At 61.3% G+C, this 13,473-nt stretch overlaps 1 protein-coding gene across 8 annotated transcripts in view; it reads left to right on the top strand.

The window, feature by feature from the left end:
* KIFC3 (kinesin family member C3) overlaps nucleotides 1-12,797 on the top strand; it is a 66,500-nt gene extending 53,703 nt beyond the window's left edge. For 5 of the 8 annotated variants that reach the window (XM_059382260.1, XM_059382264.1, XM_059382266.1 and 2 more), the window contains 16 exons: nucleotides 362-427; nucleotides 950-1,093; nucleotides 1,247-1,486; nucleotides 1,999-2,172; nucleotides 2,778-2,925; nucleotides 3,010-3,140; nucleotides 4,418-4,529; nucleotides 5,826-6,007; nucleotides 6,970-7,074; nucleotides 8,782-8,912; nucleotides 9,455-9,578; nucleotides 9,765-9,894; nucleotides 9,987-10,216; nucleotides 10,436-10,570; nucleotides 11,161-11,269; nucleotides 12,076-12,797. In XM_059382260.1, coding sequence (XP_059238243.1) covers nucleotides 362-427; nucleotides 950-1,093; nucleotides 1,247-1,486; nucleotides 1,999-2,172; nucleotides 2,778-2,925; nucleotides 3,010-3,140; nucleotides 4,418-4,529; nucleotides 5,826-6,007; nucleotides 6,970-7,074; nucleotides 8,782-8,912; nucleotides 9,455-9,578; nucleotides 9,765-9,894; nucleotides 9,987-10,216; nucleotides 10,436-10,570; nucleotides 11,161-11,269; nucleotides 12,076-12,101 — 2,187 coding nt within the window. In that variant the 3' untranslated portion in view covers nucleotides 12,102-12,797. Of the gene's footprint in view, nucleotides 1-361; nucleotides 454-949; nucleotides 1,094-1,246; nucleotides 1,487-1,998; nucleotides 2,173-2,777; nucleotides 2,926-3,009; nucleotides 3,141-4,417; nucleotides 4,530-5,825; nucleotides 6,008-6,969; nucleotides 7,075-8,781; nucleotides 8,913-9,454; nucleotides 9,579-9,764; nucleotides 9,895-9,986; nucleotides 10,217-10,435; nucleotides 10,571-11,160; nucleotides 11,270-11,855; nucleotides 11,885-12,075 lie in introns of all 8 variants that reach the window. The other 3 variants (XM_059382263.1, XM_059382267.1, XM_059382262.1) reach the window with 2 other exon arrangements.
* Nucleotides 12,798-13,473: the final 676 nt, after the last annotated feature.

Genomic DNA, 13,473 nt, shown 5'->3' with positions numbered 1-13,473 from the left:
AAAAAGAATATAAAGTTACAAATACAGAGACCACAGACAGAGGCCACAGCAAGGGCCAGTGCGAGGCAGGGGTCCTGAGGGTCAGCCTGAGTCTGGCGTGGGCTCCGAGTGGCGCAGGGGTCACCTCTGCTCTGCTTGCTCCCCAGACTTTCCTGAGAGCCTGGGCTCCCTGGGTCTTGCGTCGGGTGAGGGTACTGAAGGCTGTTGGGACAGGGCAGGTGTCTCTCACCTGGAGTCCCAGGCATACCCTGATGCTTGAACACAGGGAGGGCTGATGGGGGGTGGGGGCTGTGAGATCAGGCCTGGGTGTGGCTGGAGGTGAGGAACGAGGCTCACCATGACCGTGGCTTTGTGCCCGTAGGTGGAAAACCTGAAGGAGAAGCTCATCAGCCAGGCCCAGGAAGTGAGCCGCCTCCGATCAGAGCTGGTGAGGCTCGACACCACCATCCCGAGGTGGGGGCTGTGGGGGGCTGACCCGGCTTTGTGCAGTCTGACCCTTCCGGATGGGGTGCGGGACCCCATCTCTGCAGAGCCCTCCTGTCCAGGCCGGGTGGGGGCCAGCAGACTGCCAGTCAGCCCCGAATACTTGTCACCACTCACTAGGCCCTCGAGGCCGTGTGACTGCCAAAGGGAGGGAGGTTACTTCTCGTCTGCTGATGTAAAAGAGGAGTGTGAAGTCTGTGTATAAATACGACTCTCTTGTTACTTTCACACTCAGGAAAATAGAATGAGAGGGGCGGGTGAAGGCCGTCCCTCGGGCTCCCCTTCTCTCCTCTGTCTTCGCCTTATGTCCCTCCTGAGCTCCTGCTCTCTTCCCTCCCTTGCCCGCCTTTCTTTTTCTTCCTCTCCTGTTCTCTCCCCTGCCCTTGCCCCCCGCCCCATCTCCCCGCTCTCTGCTGCCCGGGTCCTCCCAGGCCCCATGCGGCCCCTGTGCTCTGGCTCTCTGCAGGGGGGCACAGACTTGGAGAAGCACCGCGACCTGCTGGTGGCAGAGAATGAGCGGCTGAGGCAGGAGATGCGGCGCTTCGAGGCCGAGCTGCAGGAGCTGCGGGCCAAGCCGGCGGCCCCCTGCACGGGCTGCGAGCACAGCCAGGTGAGCAGGCTGGCCTGGCCCCAGCTGCTCCTGCAGGGCTGGGTCCCCAGCGGCGAACCTGGTTCCTCACCATGACCCCTGCCTGCTTGTCTGCCCTTCCCTCTGTCTGCTGCACACTTGTCCCGGCCTCCGCTCCCGACCGCCTGCCTGCAGGAGAGTGCCCAGCTCCGGGACAAGCTGTCGCAACTCCAGCTGGAGGTGGCTGAGAACAAGGGCATGCTGTCCGAGCTGAACCTGGAGGTGCAGCAGAAGACCGACCGGCTGGCCGAGGTGGAGCTGCGGCTCAAGGACTGCCTGGCCGAGAAGGCGCAGGAGGAGGAGCGGCTGAGCCGGCGCCTGCGAGACAGCCACGAAACCATCGCCAGCCTGCGGGCCCAGTCGCCGCCCATCAAGGTGAGTCTCTGGCTGGGGCCACATGTGGGGCCCTTGCTCTCTTGGCCCCTGGTGCCCAGGGCAGGGCTGCACCTTGTCTTGGTGAATGAGTAGGGGTGAGTGATTGGAGGAATCAGTCCAGATCTGTGCTCTGTCTTGCTCCCTCTCCTCCCCCTTCTTGCTGTCCGGGGCATGTAGTAGGCATCTGGCCCCTGAGGCTTGACGTGCCCGCACCTGCTAGGCATGGGTATGGGCATCGTAAGATTCTGCCTTTGTCTGCTCCGTACCCAGTCTGGGGCCACAGCAAGGCTCTTGGTGGGCTTCCCGAAGTGAGAGGATTCCCGGAGGCCCTGCAGCATCCTGGAAAGCCAGGACCTTGAAGCTCCTCTAGTTTTTTTCCTGGGTGCTCTGGGTAGGATGTCCCTGAGGGTCCCCTCTCAAAGTCAGCTGCATCTCAGCCCCCCCCCCCCCCCCCCAAGGGAGGCCAAGGGACCCTCACACTTCCACCTGCCTGTCCCTTCCTTCCCTCTCAGTACGTCATCAGGACCGTAGAGGTGGAGTCATCCAAGACCAAGCAGGCCCTCAGTGAGTCCCAGGCCCGGAACCAGCACCTTCAGGAGCAGGTGGCCATGCAGAGGCAGGTGCTGAAGGAGATGGAGCAGCAGCTGCAGAGCTCACACCAGCTGACCGCACAGCTCCGGGCGCAGGTGCACAGGCTGCTGGAGGGTGCTTGGGGCTGGAGGAGAGCGGGGGCCCACCCAGCTGGAAAGCCAGGGGTGGGCCATCAGTATAGTGCAGTGGGTCAGCCCTCGGGAGGCCCACAGACCTGGGTTCTGGTTCCTCCTCTGCTGGCTGCCTGTGTGACCAAGGCCAAGTTTTGTCTGTGTCTCAGTTTCCTGATGTAGAATGATGCCCTCATGGAACCCACCTCGAGGGGTCGCTCAGGGACATAATCCCAAGAGTGTCCTCACAAAGCTGCCCCCCACCCCACCTCACCACACACACATTCTGGGAAAGGGAGGCCTGGTCACCATTATAACATATGCTCCCCCCGATCTCCTGGGGCCTGTGGCTTGTGCACCTGTTAGGTGCCAGGACCCAGGCAGGTGTTAGGGCTAATGAAGGAAAGAGCTGCATGGAATCTTTTGGAGAGCGAGATGGCCATCTGCCCCTCTCCTGTGTGTGTGTTTGTGCGGACGTGTGGGGGGCACTGTACGTCCACGTGCATGTGGGGTAAGGCGTGGGGCTTCTTTTGGGCACCCATCCCTCTCCCTCCCGAGCCCCACACTGAGCTTCTGGCCTGGGCTGTCAGATCGCCATGTATGAGTCAGAGCTGGAGCGGGCACACGGGCAGATGCTGGAGGAGATGCAGTCCTTGGAGGAAGACAAGAACCGGGCCATCGAGGAGGCCTTCGCCAGAGCCCAGGTGGAGATGAAGGCTGTGCATGAGAACCTGGCAGGTGAGCCGGCCGGCCGGGCCCTGCCCCGCCCCCCTTCCCGCAGCCCCTCAGCCTGTCCACCTTGCACCTCTCATGTCCCCCAAGGTGTCCGGACCAACCTGCTGACGCTGCAGCCAGCACTGAGGACCCTCACTAGCGACTACAATGGGCTCAAGCGGCAGGTGCGGGGCTTCCCCCTGCTCCTGCAGGAGGCCCTCAAGAGCGTCAAGGCTGAGGTGAGTGCAGTGTGTGCCTGAGGGGTGGGGAGGAGGCTCAGAGAGGCCCCAAGCCCAGTCCTCCATTCCAAAATGCAGCAAAGCGCCCCCAGGCAACAGCTCCCCTCCCCCACTCACGGGGACTGACAAACAGACTGGTCAGGAGCACACATTTTGGTATTTGTCTTATGATTCTTTATTTATTTTTTATATTTTAGAGTGGGGGAGAGGAGGGGGAGAGGGAGAATCTTAAGCAGGCTCCATGCCCAGAGCAAAGCCCAACATGGGGCTCGATCTCACAACCCTGAGATCATGACCTGAGCCGAAATCAAGAGTCAGACTCTTAGCCAACTGAGCCACCCAGGTGCCCGTGCTTCTTAGGACTCTTTAGACCAAGCATGTAGCATATATCCTTGTATCTCAAACATGCTACGTATATTCTTATGTCGGTTTGTTTTAATTTTCTTAAGCTGTTCTCATACAGCATGAGACTAGCCAACGTCTTTGAGTGCCTCCTACGTGCCAAGCCTTTCATAGCTGTCAGCTCCTCGAATCTGTACCATGGCCCCGCAGGGTAGAGAGACTGATGTATTTTGGGAATAGAAAATAGTTCTTTTTCTGTAGGAAAATTATGTCAATAACATATGGACATGGTAGAAAGTTCAAACTGTGCAGAAGGTCATCAGCTGAAGAGGAAGGGCCCCTCTCTGCTGCCCTGGCCTGCACTCCCCCGAGGCAGATGCCTGTCAGGATCTGAGCCCCGAAACCCTGAGGACACACTCCCCTTCTACCCAACAGAGGGGAACATTGCATGCGTGGTCTGCATTTTGCTTCTTTCCCCTATGAAGTGTGACTTGGAGATTGTTACTGCCCAGGTGCTACAGATCCACAGATTAGATGGTGTTATTTCCATTTTACAGATGAGAAAAATGAGACGTGATGACCCAGCTGGTTGTCTTGGGTCCCCCAGCTGCTCAGGGGTAGAGCTGGAATCTGGCTCCAGTTGGGTCGTATTATTACAGCCAGGTGCTGGTGGTGGGGAGTGAGGGCGGAGTCCTGGCTGTTTGCTTTGTTAGCAGGGCGACCTTGAGCCCTCGGCTTAGTCTCTTTGAGGCTCACTTTGTTCCTCTCTAAAACAGTGGGGGCAGCTACACCTCTGAGCAGAGGCTGTTGGAAGGAGTTGACAGGTGACAGCGCACCTCAAGCACTCAGCTTGGGGCAGGAGGGGGGACAGGCCAGGGGACAGGCCCGGTTGGTGGATCCAGCCCCCTAGAGCGCTGTGTATGCCCCCTCTCCAGATCGGCCAGGCCATCGAGGAGGTCAACAGCAACAACCAGGAGCTCCTGCGCAAGTACCGGCGGGAGCTGCAGCTGCGGAAGAAATGCCACAACGAGCTGGTGCGGCTGAAAGGTAACTGCTGGGGTGGGAGTGGGGCGGGGGGCAGGGGAGAAGGCTGGGGGCGCCCTGCACAGGGGTCCTGCCTGGCTTGGAGCTGATGCTGGCCTGCCCCCGCTCCCCCGCCCAGCCCCACTCCCTGGAGCCTGTTCCCGGTCACTGGGAGCTCCTGTACCTCCCGGGAACCCGGGCCCAGAGAGGTCAGGGAACTGGCTCAGACCCGCATGGCTACTGAGTGGCCCACCCTGGATCTAGACTTGGATCCATCCAGCGTCCAGCTCTGAAGCCCTCCCCCCAGTGCCTGTGGCAGGTGCCCCCAGGCCCGGAGGCAGGGAGGAGAGAACAGCGGGGGGGAGGGGTGCAGAAGCCCTGGGTGGTGGGTGTCTGGAAGGCCGCTTGTTCTGACCCTGGGCCCGGAGGAGCCTGAGAATGCTTGTTCACAGCACAAAGGGCCAGGGGTGGGGGGGTGCTGTTCCAGACACTGAGACGTGGCTGTGGGCCCACAGATGCTGTTGCTGCCCTCACAGGGCTCACGGCGGCTGGGGGAGCAGACGGTGATCTGTAAGCACCCAGAGGACCCCAACACTGCCCTCTGTTACTGGGGCGGGGGAGGGGCTCTAAGAGCCCCTCTGTGTCTGACAGTCGGGGGTATTGCTGGGCTTCCTGGAGGAGGCAAAGCCGTGGCTGAGGCCTGGATAATGGGTTGGAGTGTACAGGTGAAGGGGAAGGTGGGGAGTTTGTTGTTCTTTCCGGGGCTGTCATGGGGAGTTTGTTGTTCTTTCCGGGAGCACTGAGATCTGGCAGAAGGGCTTGAGCAAGAGGATGGCACAGTCTGTGCCCCCAGGACCCCCCAGAGCTGCCTTGTTGCCTGTCCTCATTCTGTGTGCTGCTTGTCCACCTGCTGTCTGGTTCTTTTTGCCCATCTGGTTCCCAAGCCCTGTTCGGGCATCCACAAAGTCCTTTTAGAATGACAGAACAAGTCCCTTGGCTTACTGGCACCCATACCCGTCATGGAATAGAGAAAACTGAAGTCCAGAGATAGTGTCCATTTGGTATCCCACCTGGACTGGGTACAGTGCCTGAGCCCCACAACTGACCTTTCCTCCCTGTCCCCAGCGTGAGGCTCCCACTCTCAGCCTGTTTGTCCAGGAAGAAAGTGTACTGATGCATGAATTCATGGTGGTGTGAGTGACTGACAGTAGAGCATTGCGGGTGGCCTTGCTCAGAAGGCTAGGACACCAAAGGGTCCCAGTGAGGAGGCAGTCTGGTCTTGACTCTATGTACCTTTCTCTCCTCCCCCACACAATTCAGGGAACATCCGGGTGATTGCTCGTGTCCGGCCAGTCACCAAAGAGGATGGGGAAGGACCTGATGCGACCAATGCTGTGACCTTCGATGCTGACGACGACTCCATCATCCACCTGCTGCACAAAGGAAAGCCTGTATCCTTCGAGCTGGACAAGGTCTTCTCCCCGCGGGCATCACAGCAGGACGTGAGTGTGGCCCTGTGGGGAAGCGGACAGAGAGCAGTGCGGGGTTGCAGGGTGGGGGGAGCACACAGAGAGAGATGAAGGGGGCATGGACAGAAAGAAATCTAAGAGTGGGAGAGACAGGATGGAGAAGCCTGGGGTGCTGGGATGCCTCGCTTCTTCCACTGGAGGTGAGAAGACAGTGGGAAGATAAGGCTGAGAAGCCTCTGCTGAAAGGAGATTCAAGGACAGCCTATGGCACCTCCGGGGTTCATCCCACCCTTACAGCCCCGCCCATTCAGAGGCCCCTCCCACCCAGTGCCCATGCCCACCCATAGGGCCCCGCCCACCCCGGATCCCCTGCCATCCACGTGCTCATGCCCACCTACTTAGCCCCTCCTACACTCACAGCCCCGGCCACCCACCTGACCCTGGCAGTTGTTGCTTTTACAGCCCGGAGCACCGGGATCCGTCCCATAGGTATTTCTAGGACTCCGCAGCTGCCCCGTGGAGCCCTCAGCCCCTAAGAGCCACGTGGTCTCAGCAGCGTTCTTCTCTCCTCTCTGCCAGGGCTGACCGGCCAGACCTGTCCTGCTTGTACCCTCCTGTCCCTGTGCTTGGCATCACCTTTGCCCCGTCCTCTGCGGGCAGACAGACAGGCTGCATCAGGCTCCAGGCACATGCCGGCCTCCGCCTTCATTTTGCTGAGCTCTCCTTTAGTGTGGGAGAAGCTGGAGGCCCGGCAGCCCTTCCTCAGGCGCAGGCTGGCAGGAGGCACTGCCCTGTCTTCCCTTCAGTCTTGACAACCCGATTTCCCACTGAGGTCTGTTGTAAGGGGCCTGTTTAGTCATAAATTCTTCCACAGTGAGCCGCTTGCAGGTCACAAGATGTGCTGTATTACTGCTGAGGGAGAGGGCCATCTGGGGAGCTGCTGGGGGGCTCTTGGAGGGTGGGGCTCGCCATCTCATCCCACATCCCCTCCCCAGGTGTTCCAGGAGGTGCAAGCCCTGATCACCTCCTGCATCGATGGCTTCAATGTCTGCATCTTCGCCTATGGCCAGACGGGTGCCGGCAAGACATACACGATGGAGGTGGGTACCCGCTGCAGGGGGCAGGGGTTTGGCCAGTGAGGACCAACCCTTGCTGCCCTTGTGCCTTCAGGTTTCCGGTGGCCCAAGAGCAGAGCTGCTAGTTGTCTGTGTTAGGCCCCAAGGCCTGGAGAGAGGGCATCTTGCCCAGGAGGACCCGAGACGGTCCTGGTGGGTATGGGGCGGGACTGGCGCTCTGTCAGCAATCTGGCATCAGGGAGCTCTCCATCTGACGTTAGACTCGAGGCCAGACCACCTGTGTGTCTCTGGAGTTGGGCTTTCATTTCGGCGCCATGCACTGAGAGGGCAGCCATGCAGCGCTGGGCCTGGGACTGTTAGGATGAATGAGGGCAGTCTCTGCTCGCTCGGCCGGGGCGGGACCTCAGCTCCCCACGGCCAACCCCCCCAGGCTGAGTGGCAGGAGAGGGAAGCATTGAGAGGAGGAAAGATCTCAACTTTAGGTAAAAGTGGAAGGTGGTTCCTGGGGATGTCTTTGGTTTGTTAGCATTTCCCCGGCTCTCGAGGGGGCACTGTGGGGTTCTCTGGGAAGGAGTGAGGACAGGTGTCCCAGTGTCTGGACAGGCTCCTTTCAGGGAGGCTGCCATGTGGGCTTTCTTCCCAATCTGGTCCCTGCTTTTGCCCTAGTTCTGGGACTGATGAGACTGGGTAGTGGGGTGCAGGCCAAGCAAGGTGGTGGGTGGGGGAAGGGGGTCTGCATGGACTCCTAACTCTGTTTTGGGTGCTCAGAGTTGGGGTGACCCCCCAGGAGCATCTGTCCTCCAGCAACACATCCCAAGGCCCATGTACATTGGGCACGCTCTGGGGGCTGGGCATAGCTGTGACCACAGAGTATCTGCTCCCCGGAGCCAGCCCGCCAGTTGGGGAGACAGCAGTGCCCACAGCAAATCAGGCTGTGTCCTGTCAGGGCCTGGAGAGGAAACCTAAAGCCCAGGATGAGGAATCAGCAAGTGAGGGAGGGCTCAGGCCTTTGGAGGGAAGATGAAGCCATCTGCCTGCAGAGGTGACATTGGAGCCCCCCACGGGGGTCTGTGGGGAAGAGCATTCCAGGCACGGGGATCAGCAGGGCTGAGGCCACAAGGCCGGAACATGCTGGGGGGACTGAGGCCTGACAAGGAGGCCAAGCCACAGAAGTGGAAGGGGGTGGCAGGTGCGACATAAGGGGTGGCAAGAGCTCAGGTGAGGACTCCAGATTTCCTTCTAGAAGGGCTGGCCAGCCCATCCGGTCCCAAGGCACTTGTGGCTCTGCCTGTGCCTCTCTTCCACCACCCACAGAGCCCATGGCCTCCCTGACATGAGCCCCCTTCTGGGCGGTGGCAGGGACATCACAGGTTCCCAGTGTCCCCTCCCAGGGCCCCCCCAACCCACCCAGGAGCACTGGCACTCAGCAGCCCTCGTGTACCAGAAGTGCTTCACCCAGTCCTCTGCTCTAAGTCTCAGGCTAGTCCTGGCAGGGCAGTACCATGGGAAGGTGGGGGGAAACTGAGGCCCAAGAGGGTGACGTTGCTTACAGCTAGGGGAGGGTGTTTGGGGGGGCAGACCAATGGGTAGGTGGAAGCTTTGGGCTGGGCGGCTGGCCTGTGAGTGGTCGCCCAAGGGGGAGGGGGCCACAGACCCACACAAGCATCTGCATGGCCCACCCCTTGTGGCCAGGAGAGGCCTGGCTCACGGGGGCCTTGCTTCTGCCTCCAGGGGACCCCTGACAACCCAGGCATCAACCAGCGGGCCCTGCAGCTGCTCTTCTCAGAGGTGCAGGAGAAGGCTTCCGACTGGGAGTACACCATTACGGTCAGCGCGGCCGAGATCTACAACGAGGTCCTCAGGTGGGAGGCCCTGCGCGGGGCGTGGGCCTTCAGGGTGGCTCCCTGGTCCTCGGGGCCATGTGGGGTCATGCAGGATGAAGACTGGAGTCGGGGCTCCGTGTCCTACTTCAGCCCAGGGGTGCAGTGGTCCCAGCAAGGCAGGCGGCAGGGAGGAGCGCTCACTCCGAGTCTCCCTGGGCCACCCAGACCAGACCTGGATGCTCCTTTCCCTCCCAAGTCCACCTGTTCTCTCTGGAGGCTACACCAGGTGGGGAGAAATGGGAGTAGGGATTTGGGGGGCCCTACCCACAAGAGCTCAGCTCACTGTCAGGGCGGGAGTAGCACCACAAGACTTTTGGGGAACATTCAATCTCTGCCCCTCAGCGGACTGCGTGCAGGGAAGGAGCTAGAGGAGAGCGGGGCTTGGCCCAATAGTTAAGGAAGGCTTCCTGATGGTGCGATGCGGTGGGAGAACATTCCAGGTGTGGGGGGTGGGTAGCAGGGTGCGGTTCAAGCTGAGGCAGATGTGGAGGAGGGAGTGACCGTCTAGACTGTCCCTGCAGGGACCTGCTGGGGCAGGAGCCTCAGGAGAAACTGGAGATCCGGCTGTGCCCAGACGGCAGTGGGCAGCTGTACGTGCCGGGGCTGACGGAGTTCCAGGTGCAGAGCGTGGACGACATCAACAAGGTGCATGTTTGGGGAGGCCTGCGAGGCGGGGAAGTGCCGGGGAGCCCCCTGCCCACAGGCCGAGCCGAGCTGGAGCAGGACATGTGGGTTTCGATGAAGTCTCTGCCGGTCCCCAGGGCTGGGGACACCCCTCCCAGGGGTCCTCGGGGAGGAGGTGATTCCAGAGCCCGCCCTGCTCCCTGCCAGGTGTTTGAGTTTGGCCACACAAACCGCACGACGGAGTTCACCAACCTGAACGAGCACAGCTCCCGCTCGCACGCTCTGCTCATCGTGACGGTGCGCGGGGTGGACTGCAGCACTGGCCTCCGCACCACGGGTGAGTGAGGGCCGCGGGGGGGCCGCGTCACAGGACCCCTGACACCTGCTCCGCGCGGGGCGGCCTTGACCTGCCCGGGGCCCTGTCTGCAGGGAAGCTGAACCTGGTGGACCTGGCCGGCTCGGAGCGCGTGGGCAAGTCCGGGGCCGAGGGCAGCCGGCTGCGGGAGGCGCAGCACATCAACAAGTCGCTGTCAGCCCTGGGGGATGTCATTGCCGCCCTGCGCTCTCGCCAGGGCCACGTGCCCTTCCGCAACTCCAAGCTTACCTACCTGCTGCAGGACTCGCTCAGTGGGGACAGCAAGACGCTCATGGTGGTGCAGGTAAGGTTCTCAGGTGGGCTGGGAGGGCGGGCCATCAGGGTGTGGGCCTTGGCCAGCACAACTGGGGACTCCGTTCCCCTGGGGCCCAGGTGCCCCAGGCAGGGCAGGGCAGGGACCTTTGTCCTCAGTAGCTCTGAAGTCCGTGCACACATTGCCCCTTCCATTTCTGAGGGGGAGGCCCACTGGCCTGGGTGGGGAACGAGCTCTGGTGTCCCCTAGGTGTCCCCCGTGGAGAAGAACACCAGCGAGACACTGTACTCCCTCAAGTTTGCTGAGAGGGTGCGCTCTGTGGAGTTGGGCCCTGGGTCCCGCAGGGCAGAGCTTGGGTCCTGGTCCAGCCAGGAGCATCTGGAGGTATGGTGACTGCCACAGACGCTTCTTGGGCTGTCAAGTCCAGGTCAGGGGCAGGAAGGAGGGTCTGGGATCGGGGACGGCCGAGAGGAAGATGCCAGAAGTGGGGGGATGTGGAGCCAGCACCTGAACCCAGGAGCCTCTATTTATTTTAAAGATTTTATTTGAGAAAGCAAAAGCAAGAGCAAGCTTAGAAAAGGGAGGAAAAGGAGAGGGAGAAGCAACTCCTTGCTGAGCAGGGAGCCTGTCTCTGGGCTCGATCCCAGGACCCTGAGACTGTGACCTGACCTGAAGGCAGACACTTAACCAACTGAGCCACCCACGTGCCAGGAGGCTCTTCAGTCTAACTCTTCTGGGCCACAGAACGAGCTGTGGACGCCCTCCACTGGCTGCGGGGTGGGTGGGAGTAACTCACCCTCTTCCGTACAAACATGGGCTCAGGTCATTCTGGGGCTCTCCTTATCATGCCCATTTTTGCAGAGGAGCATAGTTTCAGGAGGCTGGGGGGAACTGAGGGTGGGGGGGCACCCGGTGGAGGTGTGGAGCCAGGGCAGCATGGCCCCCACCCACCTGCTCACCCCTGCCACCCACAGTGGGAACCGGCTTGCCAGACCCCACAGCCCTCAGCACGAGCGCACTCCGCCCCAGGTTCTGGGACTACCAGCCGCCCGGGCTCGATCCGGAGGAAGCTGCAGCCCTTGGGTGAGCCTCTGGGGAGTGGGCAAGTGTGTGTGGTGGGGTGGGGAGAGGTGAGCCTCCCTCCAGGTAGCACTGGACTGCCCTTGCCTGAATGGACTTTTTGTTTGCAAGTTTATAAAACTCCTGCAGAACCTGTTTTACAACCTTTTCTGGCCCTGGGAAGGAGTCAGGGCAGGAAGCATTAGGCCCATTTTACAGATGGGACATGAAAGGCCCCTTGGGTGCGGGCATGTAAGGAGAAACCCAGCCCTTGGGGCTCCAAGCAGGGCTGCTGGCTCAAAGCCCAGAACAGAGTTCTGAGGCTGTGCTCAAGCCTACTTCTTTCAGGGCAGGCCGGGCACCCCTGCCTTGGGCCTGGCTCCTGGGGGGGGGCGGGGAGGTGGTGGTGGTGGTGGCAGGGCCCACCCAGGTCTCAGGTAAGGAGTGAGCCCACCCCAGGCCTGGAATCCAGAGCCCCAGCCCCCTGCATGGCCCCTCTTACAGAGGGACCTGGCAAGGCCTGGGTCTAAGGAGGCAGGAGCCTCAGGGTCCTGGGGAGTACCGGCCCCAGGCAAGCCCACCAGTGAGACACCTGTTGCTTTGATTTCAGCCTGACGGCTGGGGCTGCAGAGTCTCCAGGTGAGTGTGGGGCCAGCGGCCCGGGCCTGCCCACCCGCCTGCCTGGCCACCTTGGGGTGCAGGGCTGTGCCGGGGAGAGGGCTGCTCAGGGCTGGGCCTGTCCCGCTGCTGGCTGCTGTCTGTGTGCTTCTGCCTGGCTCCCTTGTGTCCGCATACGCCCAGGCTAATGACCCTCTCCCCCCATTCTGCAGGGAAGTCCAGGCCGGTGCCTGTGTGATGGACATGTTCCCCCTGCCAGCCCCGGGGACTGGGACCTGCGGCCTGGCCGGCCTGCTCCTGCTGTAGCACCGGGAGCCCGGGGTGGAGGCCGGAGTGGAGGTAGCCTTTCTGTCTCGCATCCACTCAGAGAGGAGAAAACATGTTCAGAAGGAAATGGTGTCTCTTAGCACGTGGCTGTGGGTGCAAAAGGCATGGGCTGGAAGGGCAGGGGTGGCCCACTCCGCCTGGCAGGCCCGGGCCCTTGGGGAGCTCTTGTCAGGAGGGCAGGAGTAGGTGGGAGGGTGGGCCTCTTGCCTGGCCTGGTCGGGCTGTCCTGCGCCTGCCAGGCCCTGCTCTAAGAGGTGGGTGGAGGAGCCCCTGGAAAGCAAAGGACCCGTGGGATCTGGGCAGTTGGTGGGCACCCGGGGGCAGCCCTGGCCCCACTCCCCTCCGAGGCGGGCCCCTGTGCTGGATTGTATATAGTGTTCCTAGGTGTACATAGGAGCGTGGCCCTCCCTGCTGAGGGCTGGGCTGTATTTATGGCTGGCGGGAGGCCAGGGGCAAGGGATCCTGCTGCTCCCCTCCTCTGCCTGTTATCAGGCTCTCTCCTTGCTCACTGGCCTCTTGACATTTTCTTCCCCCTCTGAAATTCTATTTAAGAACTTTTGGAAGCTTAGCCATTTTTACTTATTAAAATAAAAACCTTTTTGCACAAGTTTAGTCTGCCGGAGTTGGTCTCATGAGCCCCTGGTCAGACCCCAGGGAAACGCCCTTGCCTTAGGCTCCCCCTCTGCTGGCTAATCCCCCACATCCCTGGCCACCCTTATCAGACTCACCCACCCTGCAACACTCTCTCCTAGAAGCTGGGAAACTCTGGCCTGAGAGCCAAAGCCAGCAGGGCTGGGCTAGCCCAGCTTCCCTACCTGCTCTAGGCCCTGGCCTTGCCCTTTAGGTGAACTGGCTGTAGGTGAGTACCACCCTCTCTCTGGTGCTACAAGACCCCCAACTGCAACCTCAGTGCCCCCACCCCCGCCCGGACCGCCATGAGGATTGTGCTGGCTTGCACCTGGTCGTGGCCTTGGCGGGGAATGTGCACAGGGGCTCAGTGGGGCCCTCTCTCCAACTGCGGCAAATCTAGCAGCTGCTGCCACAGGAACGGAAGGGATCAGCACTGGGCAATCCTGTGGGGGAGGGAAAGGTGGTCAGAGCCCTTGCTGGAGGAGAGGGCCACAGTCCTTCCAGCCCAGTCCCTCAAGGCCTCCTGGTGGTGGGCTGTGGGTCCTGGCACCCCCAGGACAGCTGGGAGTGTGGCTGAGACAGAGGGGATGGGCTGGCAGGGCCCGTCCCTCACCTGTCTCCCTTAGCTATGAAAGGAGTAGCCTCCTCCCCCA

This window comes from Mustela nigripes, chromosome 17 (assembly GCF_022355385.1).
Source record: "Mustela nigripes isolate SB6536 chromosome 17, MUSNIG.SB6536, whole genome shotgun sequence".
Classification (NCBI taxonomy): Eukaryota; Metazoa; Chordata; class Mammalia; order Carnivora; family Mustelidae; genus Mustela; species Mustela nigripes.
This window is presented reverse-complemented; position numbering and strand designations above follow the sequence as displayed.